General features: G+C 51.5%; 8 protein-coding genes across 8 annotated transcripts; 5 read left to right on the forward strand and 3 right to left on the reverse strand.

Annotated features, from left to right (window-relative positions):
• Positions 1-198: 198 nt before the first annotated feature.
• Positions 199-2162, reverse strand: A1O5_10886 (uncharacterized protein; the record flags this gene model as incomplete). Its single annotated transcript, XM_007751460.1, has 2 exons — positions 199-2046; positions 2094-2162. The coding sequence occupies 2 exons, from the start codon at positions 2160-2162 to the stop codon at positions 199-201; spliced, it is 1917 nt and encodes a 638-aa protein (XP_007749650.1).
• Positions 2163-3576: 1414 nt separating this feature from the next.
• A1O5_10887 (uncharacterized protein) lies at positions 3577-5513 on the forward strand (the record flags this gene model as incomplete). Its single annotated transcript, XM_007751461.1, has 2 exons — positions 3577-5078; positions 5153-5513. 2 exons carry the CDS (start codon positions 3577-3579, stop codon positions 5511-5513), a joined length of 1863 nt encoding a protein of 620 aa, XP_007749651.1.
• A 611-nt stretch (positions 5514-6124) lies between these two features.
• On the reverse strand, positions 6125-6962 carry A1O5_10888 (uncharacterized protein; the record flags this gene model as incomplete). Its single annotated transcript, XM_007751462.1, has 3 exons — positions 6125-6247; positions 6298-6558; positions 6621-6962. The coding sequence occupies 3 exons, from the start codon at positions 6960-6962 to the stop codon at positions 6125-6127; spliced, it is 726 nt and encodes a 241-aa protein (XP_007749652.1).
• Positions 6963-7352: 390 nt separating this feature from the next.
• On the forward strand, positions 7353-10239 carry A1O5_10889 (mitofusin; the record flags this gene model as incomplete). Its single annotated transcript, XM_007751463.1, has 2 exons — positions 7353-9819; positions 9878-10239. The coding sequence occupies 2 exons, from the start codon at positions 7353-7355 to the stop codon at positions 10237-10239; spliced, it is 2829 nt and encodes a 942-aa protein (XP_007749653.1).
• Positions 10240-10902: 663 nt separating this feature from the next.
• A1O5_10890 (uncharacterized protein) lies at positions 10903-12213 on the forward strand (the record flags this gene model as incomplete). Its single annotated transcript, XM_007751464.1, has 1 exon — positions 10903-12213. One exon carries the CDS (start codon positions 10903-10905, stop codon positions 12211-12213), a length of 1311 nt encoding a protein of 436 aa, XP_007749654.1.
• Positions 12214-14654: 2441 nt separating this feature from the next.
• Positions 14655-16167, forward strand: A1O5_10891 (protein phosphatase; the record flags this gene model as incomplete). Its single annotated transcript, XM_007751465.1, has 2 exons — positions 14655-15662; positions 15724-16167. 2 exons carry the CDS (start codon positions 14655-14657, stop codon positions 16165-16167), a joined length of 1452 nt encoding a protein of 483 aa, XP_007749655.1.
• A 1563-nt stretch (positions 16168-17730) lies between these two features.
• A1O5_10892 (NADH dehydrogenase) lies at positions 17731-19616 on the forward strand (the record flags this gene model as incomplete). The annotated part of the gene is made up of 3 exons (XM_007751466.1): positions 17731-18103; positions 18164-19471; positions 19543-19616. The coding sequence occupies 3 exons, from the start codon at positions 17731-17733 to the stop codon at positions 19614-19616; spliced, it is 1755 nt and encodes a 584-aa protein (XP_007749656.1).
• Positions 19617-20142: 526 nt separating this feature from the next.
• On the reverse strand, positions 20143-21175 carry A1O5_10893 (large subunit ribosomal protein L15; the record flags this gene model as incomplete). The annotated part of the gene is made up of 2 exons (XM_007751467.1): positions 20143-20764; positions 20823-21175. 2 exons carry the CDS (start codon positions 21173-21175, stop codon positions 20143-20145), a joined length of 975 nt encoding a protein of 324 aa, XP_007749657.1.
• Positions 21176-22076: the final 901 nt, after the last annotated feature.

Below are 22076 nucleotides of genomic sequence, written 5' to 3' on the forward strand. Positions count from 1 at the left end.
ACATGTGCTTACACTACGCGTGATAAAACCGTGCCACTGATTCACGCTCCAAGGTCCACCAGCCTCGCCTTGATCGCAGAGGATCGTGTTGAACACGTGAGGTGTAGACACCCTGCTTAGTGAATCCCAAAATGGAGACAGAGCATCGGATTAGAAGCTCATGTCGCTGTTCACACCAGGAGTTTTGTCCAGTCTTTATCATCTGTTCCTTGTTCCAGAGAAGCCTTGTCGGTATGGCAGGCCCACCGCCGGTGATGTTGTTACAAAGGGATCGGCATCTTTTTCTCTGCTGCCAACGACAGTCCCGTCAGTCTTCATGTTATCGGATTCTGGTTTCAGCGGTAGCGGCAGACTCCGGACACTGTCTTCGCTAGCTCGTCGTAGTATTTCTGGTGTCACGCGACCGCTCATTAATCCTCTAACACCACCAGCTTTCCGCGATGGCATGTCTCCTGGACCTGCAGTCAATACGTAAAGTAGGTACTTGAGATTCGGAAGCGTGTGCCGAATATCAAGAACCCTCAGACCTCGTCGGTTCATAAGAAACTCAATATCCTTGTTCAGCAGGAAGACTCCATATTCAAACTTGTATGGGACGGTGGTCGGATGCAGAGGGTATCTTCGTTGGCTGAGCCCGATTGATATCACATCAGAGATGTACGAAGCTGACCCATATGGCTCAATTGGGTATGGTAAAGGAACGGACAGGTAGAGCGCCAACTGATGCACCAATTGCGCAGTATAACCAAGAGCTGCGGCAATCTCATCTCGGTTTGTGTCGTTGTAAACCGAATTGGGCAGGTGGATGCCGCGGATGGTGAATTGAAGTGTCCGATTCTTGAGCGGTTCGATGGGGAAGATTGCAAGGAGCGACTCGCATATTCGTCTAATCTGTCCATTGGAATCTCTTGCAATCTGTTCAAGCCGAGTTTCGAGCTCTTTGGACTCCTTTGCTCTTCCTTCGACCAAAGTCCTGCATCTGAATTCGGCATCACGCCCCACGGCAAGAGCACATCTCCGCTGTTCCAGAGATTCCTGCAATTCTTCTCGCCGTTTCTTTAACTGCCTGAGTTGTTTTTGCTCTGCCGCCAACGCCGCCTTTGCCAAAGGGTTGTCGTTATCGATTTCGGGTTCTTCTTCGTCATCTACCGTGAGAACGCGTGCCTCCGCAAGGACTCTGTTGATGTCCTCCTCAAGTTGCGAGCGTACATTGACAGCATCCTGGATACACTCATCTAAATTCGCGAGCTGCATGAGGGCGTCGAACGTAGAGCCCGGTTTGCTGGTGCCGGCTCTGTGATCAACTGAATGCTCGACGGTGGGATGGGGCTCAGCAGGTAAATCTGTGAAGCTGGTGTAGATTCCATCAGACAGATGTAGCAAGATGCAATTTTGAGGCAACGGGTGATGGAAGTTCTCCAGGCTTCGTCCAATGAATTGCAAAGACCGTAGGTTCAGGTTCAATTCAACAAGCAGGCAATAGTCTTCTGTCTTGGAGGGCCTGGCCCAAATTCGAATGGTACACTCGTCCGATCTTGATATTCGCGGCCCGCTGCTGTCCAAATCGAAGAATGCAAAGCTCGGATTCATGGATTTTTCTATGATCTCGCTGATGTACACAGGTTCGGGGATGCCTGGACAATGAACTGACACCCATGTATCGGCTAGGCGCTTGACAACCATATCTTCCAGCGTCGACTGACGGACACGGGGACTCGTTGTTGCCCAGTGTAGGGTGCTTCTTCTGCGGAGTCTCGCTCCGCCAGGCCTGGCTTGTCCTGTCTCATTTCTCTCGAAGGAAGTGGCAGCCCTCTGGGGCCCGCCGGCCATTGCAGCCTGGTCGATTGCGGTGGGGAGGTTTGTGAATGAACGCGAGTGGGTTAGATGCGACGGATTGGAGTGTTCCTGCAACACGCGCTTGGTTGAGGTAACAAGATTGTAGGGGGCGTCATCGTCGGTAGTCGTCTTGCCCTGCAGCTTAGGGCTGCTTGAGGTTACATGGATATTTCGCAAAGAGATTCCGTGTAGATGACGCAGGCGTCGGTTCTGTGGCAGCGTGAGCTAGAAGAAAGAGACAAGGAAATCTGACAGACCCATGAATACAGGAATGGCCGCCCCTGGACTCTCGACTGGACGACGGGATCATCTCCACGATCAGCCATTGCTTCCGGTGCTGGTGCAACACATTGCTGATGAGATGTAGCGGGAGATCCGTTGCCGTGAGGGACTGCGCAAGACTACATTTGGCAAAATTGACGAGATATGCCATCCATCTATGGCGGTTCAGAAGCACCTTTGCACTTTTGTCTGTAGAAATGGCCGCCGCCCGCGGTTTGCGGGTGAAGCCGGCATGGAGCCAATGAGCGATGGCAAACTGGCCGGTTTTGTGGAGTATAGTTATCCGAGGGTTTTCGTGGCTATTGTATTGACATCTCCTTCACTTTGACTTGCCCCTGAGCTTCCTACGCCATTGCCAAAAGACCTCTTCATACCTAATCATAAACAGATCGCTGGCACTGTGACCATCTCGACAGAGAAATGCCGCAGACATGGCCACTTCGAATCTGACGGGGTCCCCGAGCCTCTCCCTTGCAAATTCGCAAATGAAACCTGCAAATTCCGGTTTCACATCGCGCCACAGCAAGCATTGAGCGCTTCCAACAGACATCGCCATGGACAACCCAGGTATTTGAGTCTGCAAACCCATTCTCCCGTGCGGCTGACATTGGAAACAATGTACGCTCTATACAGATTTGATAACCAGACCCTGACGTCTTTGACAGCCTCGTCCACACCATCAAGTCTGCTGTTACACACCCCACGATATCCTCTATCCACTAGTCCGCAATTTCCCCTTTCATAGGTGTCACGTCCTCGACTTGTCCTGACTGTTTTGGGAATGGTAGGTAAGCTTCAGACCAAGCATTCAGGTGGTACAAGACAGAAAGCCTCTGTCCACACCCAAATGGCTGGAATCCTCCCCTCTCCTCGGTCCGAACCCCTTTTGTAATTTATCTGTATGAGCAGGGTCTGATACCCAATGATAAATACCACGTCTACACCTCTTCGGCACCATTTCTGTCATTGATTTAGAACCTGTTCTCTCTCAAAGGTCGCATTATGGTTTCCTGGGCGACCTGTTCCTCCGCTCCGTTCAGGTTCTCCCAGCATTCCGTTTTGTACAAGCTCTCCAGAGGGAAAAGGCCGAGCCCATTCGAGGACGGAACTTGGGCAGTTGCCATGACAGCAGTCCATTTCAGCAGTCCAATTTCTTTCGACTCACCCACCGGAGGAGGGGTATCGAACGCATCGTTGAACATGGCTCTCATCAGGATGTGCCGGTTTCCCACTTAGTGATTAAAGAGGGTAACCGGGAAAAGATAAACTCTCTGGGCGCCGCAATGATTTCTCAGCTCTCTACCAATTCTCTTTCCATAACCTCACTCTCAAACCAAGAGGTGGACTCGCCGTACTCACTCCTCCTAGTGTGAGTTCCTCCTTTTCTGACCCATTCTCGGACCAGAATTGCCAACAGCATCCCGAACGGCATCATACAACTAAGCATTATTTCTCAAAATGAAGTTTCCAACAACGACGCTAGTTGTGCTAGCCGTCATTGGACAAGCCCTGGGTTCCTGGATTGACTGGTTCGGGGATGTCACTGTGACGGAAACGGCGACAAGGATCATTCAATCCTGCCCCTGCAATGGGGAAGTGAGAGCCACACCTGTTGCTCGTGGGCAAGATATTCAAATATTTCCAAGGCCAGAACCACCGTTTGGACCGATCGGCCCCCATTTTCCTGCACCGGCTGGAAGGACTGTGGCCAAGGCAGGTCCAATCGTGGCTGTCTACGGCATTGCGGACACAATGACGACCAAAACCGGCATCGTTATTGAATTGGAGCCTACTCGCGGGGGTCAAGGTCCTAGACTGACAACTACAATCTGGACGAGCCCTCAGCCCACTGATGATCTGGCCTGGATTGACTGGACCCCTGAGGACGGAAAAGACGCCGGTTCATTGACCCGTACTCGCACAAAATTCACGACTATCTTTGGTCCTGCTCCGACAAATGCAGAGCATGAGCCATGGATCGACTGGCTCGAGCCTCCTCACACCAAAACATCAACTGCACAGTCCTCCAGTTCATCCTCTAACGTTGCTCCTATTGGCAGTTCCATAGGATCGAGTGCACCTGCCTATGGCTATGCGACTCGCCCCAGCGATTCTTCCAGCACCTCTGTGCCAACAACCTCTTACTCGTCTAGTAGCGGCGGTACTGGCCCTACTGAAGGCTCTACGTCCTCGGAGTCTTCTAGCCCCTCTAGTTCTTCGACGAGCGCCTTCAGCAGCAGCATGGGCGGTTCAACAACATCAAGCTCATCCTTCACCTCTGCCTCTCTCAGCACGTCCACTAGCTCAAGTGGTGCAACTAGCAGCATCAATAGCACTACAACATCCAGTCCAAGCAGCAGTGGTGGTGGTCCTGTTGGAGATAGAACCACGACTACTTCCAATACCAGCGGCAGCTCATTCACATCCAGCTCCTCGACCAGTGTTGCAAGCTCCAGCACAACGCCACTCCGCAGTGTTTCTGTTGGTCCCACTGGTGGTACAACGAGCTCGGTGGCAACCTCAGCAACTTCCAGCTCGATTGTTGGCACTTCATCTTCGATCAGCGCTTCTAGCGGTGCCGTTGGCAATACATCCAGCAGCTCAAGTTCGGCCCCCAGTGGCAGTTTCATAAGCAGCTCTTCGTCATCCACAACATATACTTCTTCTACTTCTGGCACAACTCTGTCAACCACCATTTCCACCATTTCCTCAGCAAGCACTTCGGCTTTTTCTAGCACTACCCTGCTCTTCACCACGTCTGTTCTTATCTCCACGACCACAACTGTTGCACAAGGGGCAATCGTGACGGATGATGTTCGCTCTCTGTCCTATAACGATGCAATTCTTCAAGCCCACAATGTCCACCGTCGCAACCACTCCGCAGCTGATTTGACCTGGTCCAACAACCTAGCGACGATTGCCGCTCAGATTGCAGCTAGCTGCGTGTATGCCCATAACACGTGAGTAATTGCATATCTTCTATCTTTTTTGGACCAATAAGAAAACAGGAGCTAAGCTATTCAACCTTTTACAGCACGGCTGGTGGCGGCGGCTACGGTCAAAACATTGGCGCTGGATACACCTCCACGCAGGTGCCAGTCATGATTGGTAACGACATGTACAACAAGGAGATGCCCAACTACCCACTCCCTTACGAAGTAGACAATGTGGAAACCAGCAAATTCGACTCATGGGGCCATTTCTCACAGATTGTGTGGAAGGGCACTCAACAAGTGGGCTGCGCAACGCAGTTCTGTGCTGACGGAGTGGTAAATGCCGATTTCACACAATATTTCACGGTTTGCAACTATTATCCTCCTGGTATGTACCAAGCAACACCACATGTGTTTTGCAGACGTATTTGCCTGTATTTTATCGAGTCATGGAAGGACTGACTAGACAACCAGGAAATATCCAGGGAGCGTACAGCAACGTTGGTGCTCCTCTAGGTCAACCTGTCACAATAGAGTTGACCAATTGAGGAAGATACAAGCGGATGGTGTGCTCTCTATGCATTGTAACATCAAAAGAGCTCGCACAGAACTATTGACTGCCTAAAAGATTGGAGCATCGACGCTGGCAGCCGATGTTCGTCTTGGAAGTGGGCAAGATGGCGAGATGGTAGAATGAAACAGAAGCCATACTCTGAGATTGGACTCGCTGATAGAGCTCCGGTCTATTTATCATGAGATCTATTCATCCATTAACGCGGGGGCACTGTCGTGGTCGCTCACCTATAACAGGATATCATATTCCGGACACGGAAACTTTCTTTTCTAAGTATTTAGCCATTCTCAATGAACCGTTTTAGATCATCAGACGCCCCGACCAAGAGGATCGACAGCGGACGTGTTGTAAAGTCTCTCTCAACGGATTGGATCATAATGATAGAGACTTATCCCCGAAAAAGAAAAAGAACCAAGACTTGTTCCTGTTCCGTCTACTCCGACGCCTGGCGCCGTGCTCAACATGCAACCCTTCTTTCGAGATATTCCTGCTCTCAGTCTTACTTTCGAAGACTATCCAAACGAGCTTGCAAATCATCATCCTGGCCTCCGCCACCTATAGCCTGAGCAACGCGGCCTTCCGGGACTGCCGCCTTCTGTATCCCAGTCGGCGTTTCCCCAAGCTGGAGGGTAGAATTAGTCTCCGGTCGCCCAAATGCAGGATCGATCTTACCGCGTTGTTCAAATCGACACCAATTTCATCCAGCACCTGATTCACCACTTCCTCCCCTTCCTCTTCGTCCTCCAAGCCGGTGACATCGTCAATGGCATCATCCATCATCTCCTGGCGCTGATCCATGATATCGTTCTCGCGTTCAAACTCCATAGCAATTCGCTGTAGGGCCGGCAAGTTCATTTGGCGATTCATGCTCCCAAGTAGCATGGTAGCACCTTTCATGGATTGCATCATCTGTTCATTGCTCCGGACGGTCTGCTCACACACACAGGCTTGGTCAGCGGCCATTCCCACCGTGAAAGAGTTCTAGGAGAATCTACCTGTATCCTCAAACTAATAGCCTGCAACTGCGTCCTCATCTGGTAGAACTTCTGAATATACCTCCTCGTCCTGACCAGATCCTTCGCCTGGATCTTGCAGGCTCCAATTTGCCCACTCTTTGCGCTCTTCTTGATGTCTGCCACAAGCTTTTTCTCTTGATTCTCAAGCTTTACACGCTCACGGTCGAGTTCTCGTTGCGTCTTTTCCAGAGCACGTTGGTGTTTACGTAGCCTCTCGGCCGGGGTCATGCGTTTGCCGAAAGCCCATTCTATGATCTGATATCGGGTAGTTAGCGGGGTAGAGGCGGTTTCGGACAAGAGACGGTAGAGACTCACATTCATGTTGAGATATTCGAGGAGTGACAGGAAGAAAGTGCAAGTTTATGTACGGTCAGTCAGATATAGGAATGTGTTCAAAGAACTGGCGTAATAGAATTTATCATAGTTACTAGGCCCTAATGCACAGGTCGAGGCTGCGATCGTAGAACGGGCAAGAACGGGGAACTGCGAGCCATTGTCACAGCCAGTGATGTTGCCGGAAGAACGTCGGAGCTTGGTCCTCTGGCCACCCCAAAACTGCGACTTGCGACTTTTTCTCCTTCAGCAGACGGGAAACACCCACGGTTCAGTATTTGCAATTTCAGTTACATGCATTATTATTAACCTAGATGACCCATCGAGGCGCTGAACCTCGCAACGGTCGATCAAGGATCCCTGAAGAGCACTTCGAAGATGAACTACGCCGACGAACCCAGCCAGGCATCCTCGCGGGCATCCCTCGATCCTGATCCCAATTCCTTCATGGGCCCGGACGAAATGACATCGCCCAGCCCTATTCGCCCATCTGGCTACAGACCCGACTACATGACTGTCGGCACTGGGTCACAACCGTCTCACGCTGCAGCTCTTATGGAACAACTAGAACGAGACTCCGGCTATGGCAGCATGGCAAGCGACGTACAACAATCCGGTGGCGAGATGCGCGCATGGGAGGACGAACTTCTCAGAGACAGACCGACGCCTGTACATACTCCTCAAATCAGCGGACAACCTACAAGAATGTCAGAAACAGAGAAGCGATCCCTCGCCAGTCATGTGCATCAACTCTATTACAATCAAAACCGCGTCGCCCTTGCAAAAGCAATCTCGCAAACCGTTGAACTGCTGAAACAGTTACAGGAGATGAATACCCAATGGCCCGCGCACTATCCTTACGTCCAGAAAGAAGAGAAAGAGAAGGAGTTGGCTAGACCAGTCCTGCGAGAAGCCAAGTCGACAAGAGAAGCGACAGATCTATCACGGCAAGTATTTCTCAAAAAGGCAGTACAAGATCGGCCAGGAGCCTTGAGAAGAGCGGGAACTTCAGTGGGAGAAGATACGACAGGAGAGTCAAGTTCGCAGGCACAACACAGGCGGACGCCTGAACCACGACTCATCACGCCACAAATCGCTCAAGAGTTTTCCATTTTAAAACTCGACCTCAAAGTCGGCGCGTTGTCTCAAACAGAACTCGTTCATTCTCTGGAGAAGAAGTCAATTGCGTCACTACTGGATGGCAAAATAAGCCAGAGTGTCCGGCACTTACTGGCCCTCCGAGATCGAATAGAGGATACCTCAAGCAAAGTCCTGGTTACTGGTGATCTCAATGCTGGAAAATCGACCTTCTGCAACGCCCTCCTACGCCGGAAGATTCTGCCTGAAGATCAACAACCTTGTACCAGTATTTTCTGTGAGGTGCTGGATGCGAAAGAGAATGGTGGCGTCGAAGAGGTTCATGCTGTTCACAAAGATTCGGTGTACGATCGAAACGATGAAAGCACCTACGACTCATATTCATTGCAAGACCTAGAGAAGATTGTCGTTGACAACGACCGTTACATGCAATGCAAGGTCTACGTCAAGGATATCAGAACGATCGACCAATCCTTACTGAACAACGGCGTTGTCGACATAGCTCTAATTGATGCACCCGGCTTGAATTCGGACTCGGTTAAGACCACAGCTGTGTTTGCCCGACAAGAAGAAATTGACGTGGTTGTTTTCGTGGTTTCAGCAGCAAATCATTTCACTCTCTCCGCCAAGGAATTCATCTGGCAAGCTGCGCATGAGAAAGCTTACATCTTCATGGTGGTCAATGGGTTTGACAACATCCGTGACAAGCAACGATGCCAGAAGATGATTCTGGACCAATTAGCTAAACTAAGCCCCCAGACATTGAAAGAGGCCCAGGAATTGGTCCATTTCGTATCTAGCAATGCCATTCCTATGGTGCCTTCGTTACTTACCAGCGGAGCCGACGGCGGTGGAAGTGGAGGTGGAGGTGGATCAGGCCCTCCTGGGGATGATGATGATGATGGTGGTGGTGGTGGATCAGACAAGGGAAAAGGGAAAGACAAGGAGAAGATTCGAGATTTCGAAGTCCTAGAGAGTGCGCTCCGAAGATTCGTCTTGGAAAAGAGAGCACGCTCGAAGCTCGCACCCGCAAAGACCTATCTCATGAACTGCCTAGGCGACATGAATGTCCTCGCTACCGTGAACCGCGACGTTGCACAATCCGAACTTGACAGGGTATCGAAAGAGCTTTCGGAGATCGAACCCGAATTTGAAGACAAGCAGAAACAGCGTGTCGCCGTTTCGGAACAAGTCGAGAAAGGAATCGACTCTACATCTACCGAGGTGTACAACCACACACGATCAACTCTTACCAGCACTATTGCAAACGTAGGCAAAGAAGACCACGGCATCGAATACCCTGGCATACTCTCAGCATTCCAATACGCAGAAGACCTCCGCATTGCCATGCTAGATCAGATCTCCATGGCAGTCGCCAGTTGCGAGAACTATGGGCGGGCGACAACTGTGCAGGGCGTCAACAACATCAAATCACTTGGTTTGTTGCATGTGGGAGATAGCTATGAGAATCTCAACTTCGCGGCGGACAAGATGTTTCAACGACGGAAAGACGCGTTGGTACGGTCTGTGGATACGGATGTGAATATATGGGATTTCTTCGACATTGCTGGGATGTGGGAGCGACAGGAGAAGACGGTAGGTACAGGACTTGCGCTGACTGTTGCTGGGACACTGGGTACCAGGGCAGTTGGCGGTGTTGGTTGGATCGATGGAGCATTTGGTGCGGCCAAAATTCTTGGGAGCCGGAATCTCAGGAGGTTGATCGTACCAGGCGCTGTTGCTGCTGGTGAGTACTGGTGCTACCCCATCAACTGTTGAACTTCAACTAACGAGGTCTTTTATAGCTATATTGGCAGTGGCCTACATTCTCTCAACCATCCCACAAAGCCTTCCACCACGTCTCGCACAAAAACTCTCGGCCACACTCGCCCAAATGGACTACACGCACAGTAACGCTCACCGAATCGCCTCTGAAGTTCGTCGCGTCCTCCGATACCCGGCCCAGCAATTGACAGCCGACCTTGCCCAGAACGTGGAAGAACTAAGACAGAGGAAAGAAGACGTTACGAAGACAATGAAGGAGAGTGAGGTTGCGAGGAAGTACTTTGGAAACCTCGTGCGGGACAGTGAGGAGGCGAGGAGGCGAGTAGTAGGAATTGATCTGGAGGGAGGGCCTCCTGGATCAGTGGGTGGTTATGCCCTATGACCACGCGTCCCCAATCGCGTGCTTGAAGCCTGATAAGGGATACGATATGCAGATGGAGACGCGATGGAGAAGAGAGACGTAATCCTATGGGGTGGTGGTATACGACTATGATGGGCAGGTATATGAGCGAGCCTGGACGAGCCTGGACTTTCTCCCCTTGGTCTGTCATTGACTAATGTCTTCTTGTACAAATTCAGCTTCCGGCTTAAACGGCAAAATCAGCGATAATATGAAATTTTATCTTCACCCCTCGCTTACTTGTGCGGTTTCTTGCCCGCATACGACAACTACAGTGGCTGAGGAGGCTGATGTGAGGAATGATGGAAGATGATGGGCGGCTGCCTGCGCGTGCAGGCTCGGAAATAGCGGGAAGCACGACGCTAGTAGCGCTAATAGCGCTAGTGAAAGTTGCCCTCGAGATTGACGTCATGTTCGTCGTGAAGCACGTCCCCATCACTCATACCCCAATATACCCAGTACTTAGACTGCACGATGTACGGGACCCATATTAATATCATTACAGAGATTCCCTGGATATATCTGCTCTCTACGCCCATACATGTCCTTAGTAGTCAGAGAACAGTTGATCGAGTCTAGCATGCGATTGTAATGGCGGATCCGTCTCAGAGCCCCAATTGCTATTCCGAACAACAGCCCATCAGCATGAATCATCCTGCTGCTGTATATCAACCACAAGGACAGTATTCGAGTTACCCACCACCTCCCCTTCAACGGCCGCGACCCCACGAAATCACATCACCAAGCTACGATCCTCCGGGCCCGCCACTCCCGCAAAGACCTAGTGCCCAGGCACCAGAGGGAAATTTCGATCTTGAAGCCCAGACTACTCCTTATCCACAGCCTCTTTACAACCCGGTTGCATACGCTCCCGGCGAACAATTCCAGCAATTCCAACCACCGCCCCAGCGCTACAAACAGACGTTTGCCAGTAACGACGACCCATCCAATCTCGTCCACTATATCCGCGATCCGCATAAGCTGATAGGATATTTGGTTCCGTTCCCGCGTCCAGTACTTCCCAATGTTGATCCAGAAACCATACCAGCCCGCTTTATGATCTACACGCCGCCACCTCCTCCACTGCAAAAGCCCGCTGAAGGCGAAAAGGAAGCCAAGTTGCACAAGGTCCAGCGGAAGTGGCAAGAAGAAGTCCGCTCCGCCAAGACCAGCACCGCCAAAACGGCCAGTTGGAAGGGTGTCAAATCTAAAGCGACGCGCGGGATTGATTGGGCCATTCACAAGACCACGTCCTCGAACTTGGATTTCTTAGGCCGTGTATCTCCCGGTCCCCACCCGTCGCATTCTGATGATGAGAAAGACCACCAAGGCGCCGAAACGCATAAGACTGTGGCAGTCGAGGAAATGGTATTCATATACCCACCTACCCTCAACCTGACGGACCAGCAGATGCGCGAAGAGTTCGTCAATACAATGCTGCGCACAAAATCCAAGGCGCAGAGAGACACCATCATCGCGACCGGGCTCATGCCAGTGGCTTACGGAATTGATATCCTAGCCACATTTATCTGGCCGTTCGGTGGGTTGGGCGAGATCGATACGGTTTGGGCATACGCAAGTTTTCGTGGCGCGAAGACCGCAAGATCCGTGACGAAGAGGTTGACCAGCTCGACTCAGTCATCTCCCAACCATGAAGACGAATCCAACAAGTTGAAACTCACATTCACACACTCCCAACGCCTCGAAGTCCTTCGCAGGTATCTCGAAGCAGAATGCCACAAGGCCGATTCCAAGTTGTTCCCGCGCTACGAGCACTCTCCGACAGAAAGCGACATTTTAGAGGCTATAGGGTGGTCGCCCAGCCGTGAGACCGAGGAGAAGAATTGGGAGGATGAACATTGGGAGATACAGGAGGTCAAGGAGGATCTGAAGACAGTGTTCAAGAAGGCAGCGAGTGAATGGAGGAAGTGGTGCCGGCTGTTGGAGAAGAAGTAAGTCTCCTGAAAATCCTGTGGCAGTTTTGAAAGGGGCCAGTTCTTTTTCAGAGTGCTTGGTTGCCCGATACACGTCCTCGATGCTAACGACAAACCAGTCCCCGGAAGGCCATGAAGAAGTAGTCTTGGATGATTGATGCTAGCGGCTTAAGTGTTATGACTCCAGATGCACTTAGTCTGTTACGATGCAGGTAAAGTGATTCATACTTTGGCCCGATACCTGCTGCATATTGCGCTGCGTGTATGAGTCTCTCGCTACGATAATTCTACACATAGACAGCTGCCTCCAGTTCAGGACAGAGCCGGCCGTGTGCCAGGGTCCCTTCCAGGATTCCTTATCGTCTGTACCCCGAAGAATGCGAAGTGAAGTTTGATACGGAGAAATCTGGGAGGTCTCGTACCCGACTTTCCCGACCGCAGTAGGCAGCTCTGCCATCGCTGGCCCACTCCTTCATGGGGCAGGCTCCTCAGTCAGTAGCACAGACGATGAAACAGTCTCGAGTTGAAGAACCAAAAACTAAGGCCCGCATGGCATGATCTAGGATCCGTACGAGTGGGCTCGCTGTTGACGGTGTTCGGGAAGAGCGCGATGCGGCGAACGGACTTAACGCAGTTACTCGTGGTTAGATAGATTGTTTGGTTACCCAGAGCGCCTTTGTTCAACCTTCATAAGCTGTTGGTGATTGTCGCCAAAAGGTGTGGGAGCGACCGTAGATCGGTCAAGGAGCTGGTTGACGATGTGGATCTTGATGGCTTGTCCCTCGTCCCCGGTGGTGTATTTGCAAAGATCGGCACCTATATATTCTCTTGGTCTTTGCAGAGATTGAACAAAGGCGGCCGAGTTGCTCGGCCGAATCATCGTCGCCACTCCCATCGACCAAGCCAGGGGCCAGCCGGACACTGGACAGTTGGTGGGCAAGCCCCTAATGAGATTGACTGACTCACTCGCCAGTGGGCGCCAGCCAGAAACTGGCGGGTGAGCGGGGTCTTGCTTCTCACGGTGTCGGTGATGGGGGTGTTCGGTGTTCCGGGGCGGAGGACAAATAACGACAATAATGGCTGGATGTTGGGCTGTGTATCCTTTGATCCCCCGTTTGTGTGCGTGTGGCGTGTGCATATATGGAGTACAGAGAGTAGACAAAACACAAACACAAACAAATTATGTGCCTTAAAGGGGCAGGCAGAAGGGTTTGTTGGCATAGACGCCTCATGACCTGATCTCTAGGCACCCAGGCACCGACCTCGCTATGTACCTATCTGGGTAAAATTCCTAAGTCCCTAGGTCGCTAGTACCGAGGGCAGGGGCGAGGAGAAATTATTGACGTCGGATGATGTGGTCATTTGCGGCCTCCCGGACCTCTCTGGTTCTCGCCCACCTTTGGTTTTCCCCTCCCCCACAAACTTCAAATCCAACGCAAACACCAGGCGATCTGATTGAGAAAGTCGCAGCAAGAGGTGGAAAGAACAAACAAGCAAACCGAACCAAACCAAACCAACAGCAAGCCACACCCGTCACCCATCGCCGGCGACACCAGGTCATCATATTCTCCTCCTGCTGGACTGCGCACTGCCACCTCCATCTTCCCATCCGTCCATCATCCCTCATCTTTTAACCAATAAATTATTGTACCACTTCCTCGCTCCCTACCTCGCTCCCCCCCCTAAACGAGCGCTATCACTACTGACCTCATACTATCCCGTTCCTCTGCCTGCAACTAGACCGACCAGCTCGTGACCAGGCCTTGCATTGCCTCGAGTCCCTCGGTGTGTTGATCAGCATCGTGCTTCGCCAGTCCATATATACACCTCCTCATCAATCACCTCCCGAACACTGCGGCCCTACTTCTCTCGGCTCGCCGAAACCGCCACTCTCGCTATCCTCGCCACTCCCCTACGACCCAAGCCTCTCGCCTCTCCGCACCTCTCTTCATCCATCCTCAAGCTACCCGGTATTTCTAGCCCTCAGTCGGATATCAGAACGCGGCTTGAAAGCCCTCTGGCTTATACACTCTCTAAGCTCCTCGGCCCTCGTTTACTCCAATTCGTTCGGTCGAGAACTCCTGGCATTTAGTCCGAGGCTCCCAGCGTCTTTTCGTCGTCTTCAAGCTGGCGGGCACAACCGATCGGAGAACCTCCTCTGGAGGGTTTCTCAATCGCGTCTTTGGAGGCAAGAAGGAGAAGGATGCAGATTCCGACAACACACCCACCCGAATCAGCACTGACAGCAACCACAATGGCCCCACCTCACCAGGAGGCAGCATCACCGTCAAGACCAACGACCTGAGCCCCAAATCCGAGTCTCGAAAACCGGGAGAAGAAATCTCTGCTTCGCCTACTGCCGATCCCAAGAAGCGGAGGAGTAGCAGTGCCAAAGCAAAAGAGATCTTTACCCAGGCCAAGAACTCTCTGATCCACGGTGACAAGGACGGACCCCAGACACCCATGCAGAGACTGTCCAAGACTGATGCTGCGCTGAGCGTACCGCAAGGCTCGTTGAACAACTCGGCCGGCGAGTCGCAGCCTACACCTAATTCGTCTTTCCTGGTTGGCGTGACGGAAGACAAGAACAAGAAATGTCGCCGTACCATGGAAGACACACATTCATATCTTTACAACTTTCTTGGCACCCCTGCGCCTGTACTCTCCTCGGACACCTCATTATCCAAGAAAAGCTCCAGAGAAGATCGAAACAGTCTGAGCACCATCCCCTCCAATTCGGGCCAGCATGTGGTAGAGACGGACAATGGCTATTTTGCTATCTTTGACGGGCATGCGGGCACCTTTGCCGCCGAGTGGTGTGGGAAGAAATTGCATGTCATTCTGGAAGAATTAATGCGCAAGTATCCTAACACGCCAGTTCCAGAGTTGCTTGATCAGACATATACTTCGGCCGACAATCAATTAGAGAAATTACCGCTTAAGAACAGTGGTTGTACAGCAATCACTGCGGTCCTGCGGTGGGAAGACCGCGTCCCTACCAACCATTCTGCTACGGGTTCTCAGGCTATTGCATCGTTGGCCGCTGCAGCAGCTAAAGAGGCAGAGAAGAACGAGAAGAACAATGACTCACCGAAAGACGGAAAAGACTCTACCCCCAGATCCAATTCAACGGCTGAAGCGGCGGCAGCAGCGATACAAGAGGCCAAGCAAAAAGCTACGCGACAAAGAGTACTGTACACCGCTAATGTTGGTGACGCCCGAATTGTATTGTGTCGCAATGGGAAGGCGCTTCGTCTGTCGTACGATCACAAAGGAATGGACGAAAATGAGGGACGAAGGATTTCTAAAGCTGGAGGCCTGATACTGAACAACCGGGTGAACGGGGTGCTGGCCGTGACGCGAGCATTGGGGGACTCGTATCTCAAAGACTTGGTAACCGGGCATCCTTATACAACGGAAACCGTGATTCAGCCTGACCAAGATGAGTTCTTGATCTTGGCCTGTGATGGAGTAAGCTCATGAATGGATCCTTTTCTTTTTATTTTCGGCGTACCATACTAACATGGAATAGTTATGGGATGTCTGCTCGGACCAGGAAGCAGTTGACTTGGTCCGCAACGTTAACGACCCACAAGCTGCCTCGAAAATTCTAGTAGACCATGCATTAGCCCGTTTCTCGACAGACAACCTTTCTGTCATGGTTGTTCGGTTCGATCCGCAGAAGCTGCAACAAAACACTAAGATGGACATTGGGGTGGAGACGGAAACGACCAAAGACAAACTCGCGATCAGCGAAGTTGAGATGCTGGTGGGAGAAGCGCGGCGGCATTCCGGACTGGTTCAAGAAGGGCAAATTTCTGATCAGGACTCGGAAGAATTGAGGCAGTCGGTGATCAAGGAACAGGAAGAAGAGGATCAAGAAACGGGACCAGAGTATACACCGGAGGGCCAAACCGAGGCTGAGAAGATATTGTCGGAGAAGAAATCAGAGCAGGAGAAGAGCAGTGAAAGTTGAGTTGGTCTTTGGCGTTTGTCTGGTGTAAAACAATGTGGAGTAGGGGTTTTGCCTGACATGACATGGGGCAACGAACTGCAAAAATGCACAAATTGTGGCGATGTATCACCCGCCGCAAGCCAAATGGAGAGTCTAGACCAGTTAGGACGCGTTGTCGAGACGAGTGTCCAAGGTTACCAGGTGTGTCCATTTCGGGTCTGTGGTTTTGGATAGGCCAAGCTGTGGTCGAAGATGTGCCCAGATCCGAGAGAGTCGAAGCATTCCATGATGCATTCTGTGGTTATGTGGCGGAGGAAGGGCCAGCAGGCCGGCAGGCCGGTGGCGGAGAACTTGGGTGGTGAAGTTGTTTACAACGGCAGAAGAAGCACAGGAAGCATATTGAGATTTTGCCCAAAAATCATTCTTCTAAGATAACGAAAGGGGCTTGATTGAGTGATTGACATGCTGTGTGATGGACGGCCTAGTGATTGAATGATTAATTCTTCGAGTCGAGGGGGTTCTCGATGTTCTTGTCCTACGCAAGACGCGATCACGTAGCGGGTTGCAATTGAGCTGCTCAATGCCGAGACAAGGCTGAGTGAGAGAAACAAGGGGGTTTCGGAGCAAGGGAGCGGGAAGAAGCCATTGGCCCTTCGGATATAGAGCGATCACTGTGGCCGTGAAGGACGCGAGGACGAGCATCGACGGGCGCATCTGCGAGAGAACATGGACCCATTCCATTCAGCCGAGTGGGCGTAGGGAGAGACGGGGACAATAGTCCGCTGAGATGTGGACTCCATATTATGTAAGGAGGATCCGGGACGAAAAGAGGCATGCGGAGCCCGCAAAGGCCCAAGTGTTGTCCAATACGGGAAAACGTGGGTGTCGAAGTGATCGGAGGAGTATCAGATAGTACAGAGTACCATGAAAACAGTCATTCCAATTCCAATTCCAATGGGTGAGTGGATGAGAGAGTGACGAATCTCTCTCCCAGGTCTCTTGAACAACCTCTGCACGAAATACTCGGTACAACACCGAGTACTCTGCTATTATTAAAAGATCTTAGGGATGAAGTAGGCAAATCGTTCTCGTAGCTCCATTGCGTTAGTGCAGCCGTCCGCTAGTGCCTAGGGTCCACTACCCAGTAATAGGCCGGCAGTTCGTCGCCACCATCGCTAGAATTATCCCGGCCGCAACCACAAGCACCGCTTATCATCATGATCATCCTCATCAGCTTGCAGCTCCTGTGGCTCCTGGTACTGGGTAAAAGCAACCACACCAGATCCACTCCAATTGCATTCAGCCCTGACGCTACTAATGCGACCTTGCGACTGCCAGCTGCGACCCCCAAGACCCCCCAATCCAAATCCTTCCTTACGTACTCCGCTTCCGGTTCCCTGGTATTTTTCTCCAAAATAATGATCTCTGGCCTCTCTAACCTATTCTCTATAACCTTCACTCAACATCAACCCTTCTTATACTTAAACTCCCTGCCGCCATTTTTTCCTCGTCGTTTTCGTCTGACCTCCTGATGGGCTTCATGATCTCGCCTTAGTCCCCCACATCTCGACCATCGCGAGCACCATGGCGAGCAAATTCTCCCTGCGCATGATGCCCGGCCTCCCAATGGCGTCACCCAGGCCTTGGTCCATGCGAGCTTTTTCCACCTGTCGCAGTTCAAGTTTCCCAGTTCCAATCGCCTCCAGAACGTCCTCTTTGGTGTCCCGGCCCCTTGTCCAACAATCCTTCCGTCGCAACTACGCCGATGCCCCCCAAGTCAATCTTTCCCCGGAACCCAAACCGAAGAAGCGCTTCCGATTCTTCGTCTGGACCTGGCGCTTGACCTATCTTTCCGTGCTTGCCGCCCTAGGATATGTCACCTACCAGATCTATGAAGGTCGCAATCCAAAGGAGCAATTTGACCCAGATCCAAACAAGAAGACGCTTGTCATTCTCGGTGCGCACGCTTCTCCTTTCCTGTCCACGCAAAGCTGACACTGAATGTTGACACGCTTAGGTACCGGTTGGGGCTCCGTCTCCTTGCTCAAGAACCTGGACACTGAAAACTACAATGTCGTCGTCGTCTCGCCTCGCAACTACTTCCTCTTCACCCCTCTGCTGCCCTCGTGCACCACTGGTACTATTGAGCATCGGTCGATCATGGAGCCCATCCGGAACATTCTGCGACACAAGAAGGCAAAGGTCAAGTACTATGAAGCCGAATGCACAAAGATCGACTATCAAAAGAAGATTGTCTACGCCAAAGATGACTCGGAAATCAAGGGTGACACCATGGAGACTGAGATTCCTTTCGACCTACTTGTTGTGGGTGTAGGAGCCGAAAATGCGACCTTTGGAATCCCTGGTGTCCGTGAACATGCCTGTTTCCTGAAAGAAGTCGGAGATGCTCAAAAGATTCGCAAACAAATCATGGACTGTGTCGAAACTGCAACGTTCAAGGATCAGAGCCCCGAAGAAATCAAGCGTCTTCTTCACATGGTCGTCGTCGGCGGCGGTCCAACTGGTGTCGAATTTGCTGGCGAACTGCAGGATTTCTTCATGGAAGATCTACAAAAATGGGTCCCTCAGATCAAAGACGATTTTCATGTCACTCTGGTTGAAGCTTTGCCCAACGTGCTCCCAATGTTCAGCAAGCAGCTGATCGAGTACACCGAGTCATCCTTCAAGGAAGAGCATATTCAGATCCGCACAAAGACTATGGTCAAGAACGTTACCGACAAGTACATTGAAGCCGAAGTCCAGAATCCCGATGGTTCCAAAGTGGTGGAGAAGATTCCTTATGGACTGCTTGTCTGGGCCACCGGTAATGCTGTTCGTCCCGTTGTCAAGGATCTCATGTCCCAAATCCCAGCTCAAGCGAAGGCTCGCCGTGGCCTTGAAGTTAACGAATACCTCGTTGTTAATGGCACCGAGAATATCTGGGCTGTTGGCGACTGCGCCGTGGCGAATTACGCACCCACCGCTCAAGTTGCTGCTCAAGAAGGAACTTTCCTTGCTCGTCTTTTCAACACCATGGCCAAGACGGATGCCATCGAAGCTGAACTACGTGACTTGTCTGCCAAGCAGGCTACCGCAAACCCAGACCAACGCAAAGTCATCTTAGAAGAAATCAACGAGCGCCAGCGCCAACTCCGTCGCATCAAGCAGATCGGTCCGTTTAGCTATTCACATCAAGGATCACTCGCATACATTGGCGCCGAGAAAGCGGTTGCGGACGTGTCTTGGTTTAGCGGGAACATTGCGAGCGGAGGTACTATGACGTATCTGTTCTGGAAGAGCGCCTATTTGAGCATGTGCTTTAGCAGTGAGTATCTTCCGTCATTTCCCGTCATCTTTCTAGTTGAGTGGGCTTTCGCTGATATTTTGACTTGCTAGCACGCAACCGTATCCTGGTTTTCTTCGACTGGGTCAAGGCCAAATTTTTCGGCAGAGATGTGTCGAGAGAATAGGCAAAGTGTGGCAAATGCTCAACGCTGAAAGGGCATTTGCGGTTCCGAGAAGCCAGAAAGGATTGTATGCACTTGGCGCGTGCGCCTTGCTCTAGGACCATGGAATTTTTGGTGGTATTAATGCTTCTCCAAAGGCAGGCTTGCCCGGACCGAGAAAACGACGATTGTTTAACTTATAGACGGGCCTTTGTATGCGCTAAGCACTGTATTGTTTGTTCCTTTACACTGAGCTATTCATAGCTCGTTTTCGGAGAGGCCAGATGCTCGTCTGCCAACCCGGGTCTCTTTTGAGATTCGAAAGATGTAAACACGACTAATGACCAGCAAGATCTAGCAGTATTTTGCTTTCCAGCCGTTTTGTCAATCTACAAGATGCGTTGAGGGTTGGGAGCTCTCTAGCTCGACGTCTTGTTCCGCTTCACACCCGTCCCGTCATGTGTTTTTACAAGCCCTGCTTCTTCCAACTCGATAAACCAGACCCTGACCAGAAAACGCATTCCAGTGCATAATACATATTCTCCCGTCTTCACCACAGCTTGTCTCCTTCTTTCCTTTTTGCAGCCCTGCCACCCCTTGCACTCTCCCTTTTCAGGGCTTTCAGTTCCGCTTCACTGATTGGTGGTTTGAAATACAGACTTGCGCTCTCGCCTTCCTTCACTAAATGGCTCAAATAGCCGCGGTGCTTCTCGTCCCTATAGTATTCCAGCTCTTTCCGTGAACTCGGATCGGGGAGCCTGTATGGGAAACCCATGCCCCTGGCACGGTTCTCGACCAGCTCGGACCCTTCGACGGCAAGGTGAGGGTTCTTCAGGGCGACCGGATCCCAGCGCAGAGAGAGGAACGGATGTGTTTGACTGCTCTTTATGCGGCGTATCGCTTGAGCGCTATAAAAGCGCGTCGTCACGGTTCCGCCTAGAGCTTCCACTGCGGCAATGGCAGATTGCGATGCCCTCGAGACGACGATATGGACGGGTGTTTTGAGCTCCGAGGCCCCGTTTCCGAGCAGTTTCACGCCATCTTTGATGCGGCCTAAGACGCGCGAGGAGCAGAGTTCTTTGAGAGTGATGGGCCGGGAAGGATCTAGGCGCCCTTGGTCAATCCAGGATTGGATTTTGTCCAGATTGATGGGAGACATTTCATTGGCAAATCTGTGAGTCATGTATCAGTTACCACTTTCTCCCATGTTGGAGGCGAGAGCAGGCAGACAAATTCTTAAACCCGTATTTTCCGTGGACGATGTGTTCAGGTGTTTGTCCACCGTTGAAACCTGCGGGGACTTTGCTATGCTGTTTCTGCCCGTCGGAACCGCGACCAGATTTGCCTCCTTTGCCAGATGCGGGACCTCGTCCACGACGGATCTTCTTGTTGTATGCGCCAGGCCGATCGGACAGGGAGGTTAGGATTGAGGCATATCGGTGTTGGGGATGTGTTTGGGACTCCGTCTGGAGAAGCGGAAGGAGGAACGGGATAGATGAGTTTGCATTTGCGGGTGTTGGTGTGATAATACAGGAGCACAAGGTCTTCGGCGGCGAGAGCCGCAAGGGCAGTCGAGGCGGCATTGGGTTGTAGACGTGAGTTGGCCCTTCAAGACCTATGCTCCTGATGGCTTGATTGAAAGCACTACCTCGTATAAGTTATCTAGCTCACTAGGTACGATTTATGGCCGCCAAGTACAAGATGCCAAGATGGGGTTGGACACCGCTCGCGCCTCGTCCCGAATCGGGACGTGGATCATGCTGCCCTACTATTGTCCAGCCTGTCGTTTCTAGCGATTGGATCCGAGCGACCAGCTTTGCAGCGACAGCAATATCTAACCAAGCTCAGCCTTATTCAGCCCGGCCGAGGAAATGAGGGTGCAGACTCTGGACGGGGATACTTTGTTCACACCTGAGCAACAAGCAAATCATGGTCCACATCTAAATCAATGGTTATATATCATGCCCCTGCAGGTAAGCTAGCGGCTACTTTCTGTACTGCAAAAGGTTATCGATTCAACCGTTTGATTAAATCTCAATGAAAGCGGTAAGGTCAAACAGAAGCGATCCCAACATGGCGAGGGAAGGCACGCAATCGAGGCTTTCTGCTGTCTCATTGCCCCAGTTGACGGCACGCGCTCGCGCTGTATAGCAGTGCAGATATTGTTATGGGCACTCGGAAGGTGGGTCACACCACAGGTGAAAAGCTCTCACGCCAGATCCGCAAACTGAGGAGTCCAGCGAAATTCTTTGGGCCCGAATCCATCCAATCGTGTTATTCCGCGCTCGACAATGAAGCGCGCCTAGATCCCCCGAGAATGAAATTTGCAAAGGTCCAAAGCGTAGGATTGCGTGCTTGCTTGCGTTTTGTGCATCATCAAAGAACGAAAGTCGGGAAATCCAAGAGAGAGAAAAATTGCAAGGAGTGGATTTGACATTCTAATGAACCGCAAGAGATCTGCCATACGTTTGAGGATTGTCATCT

The sequence above is a fragment of the Cladophialophora psammophila genome, assembly GCF_000585535.1.
Source record: "Cladophialophora psammophila CBS 110553 chromosome Unknown aczJe-supercont1.22, whole genome shotgun sequence".
Lineage (NCBI taxonomy): Eukaryota > Fungi > Ascomycota > Eurotiomycetes > Chaetothyriales > Herpotrichiellaceae > Cladophialophora > Cladophialophora psammophila.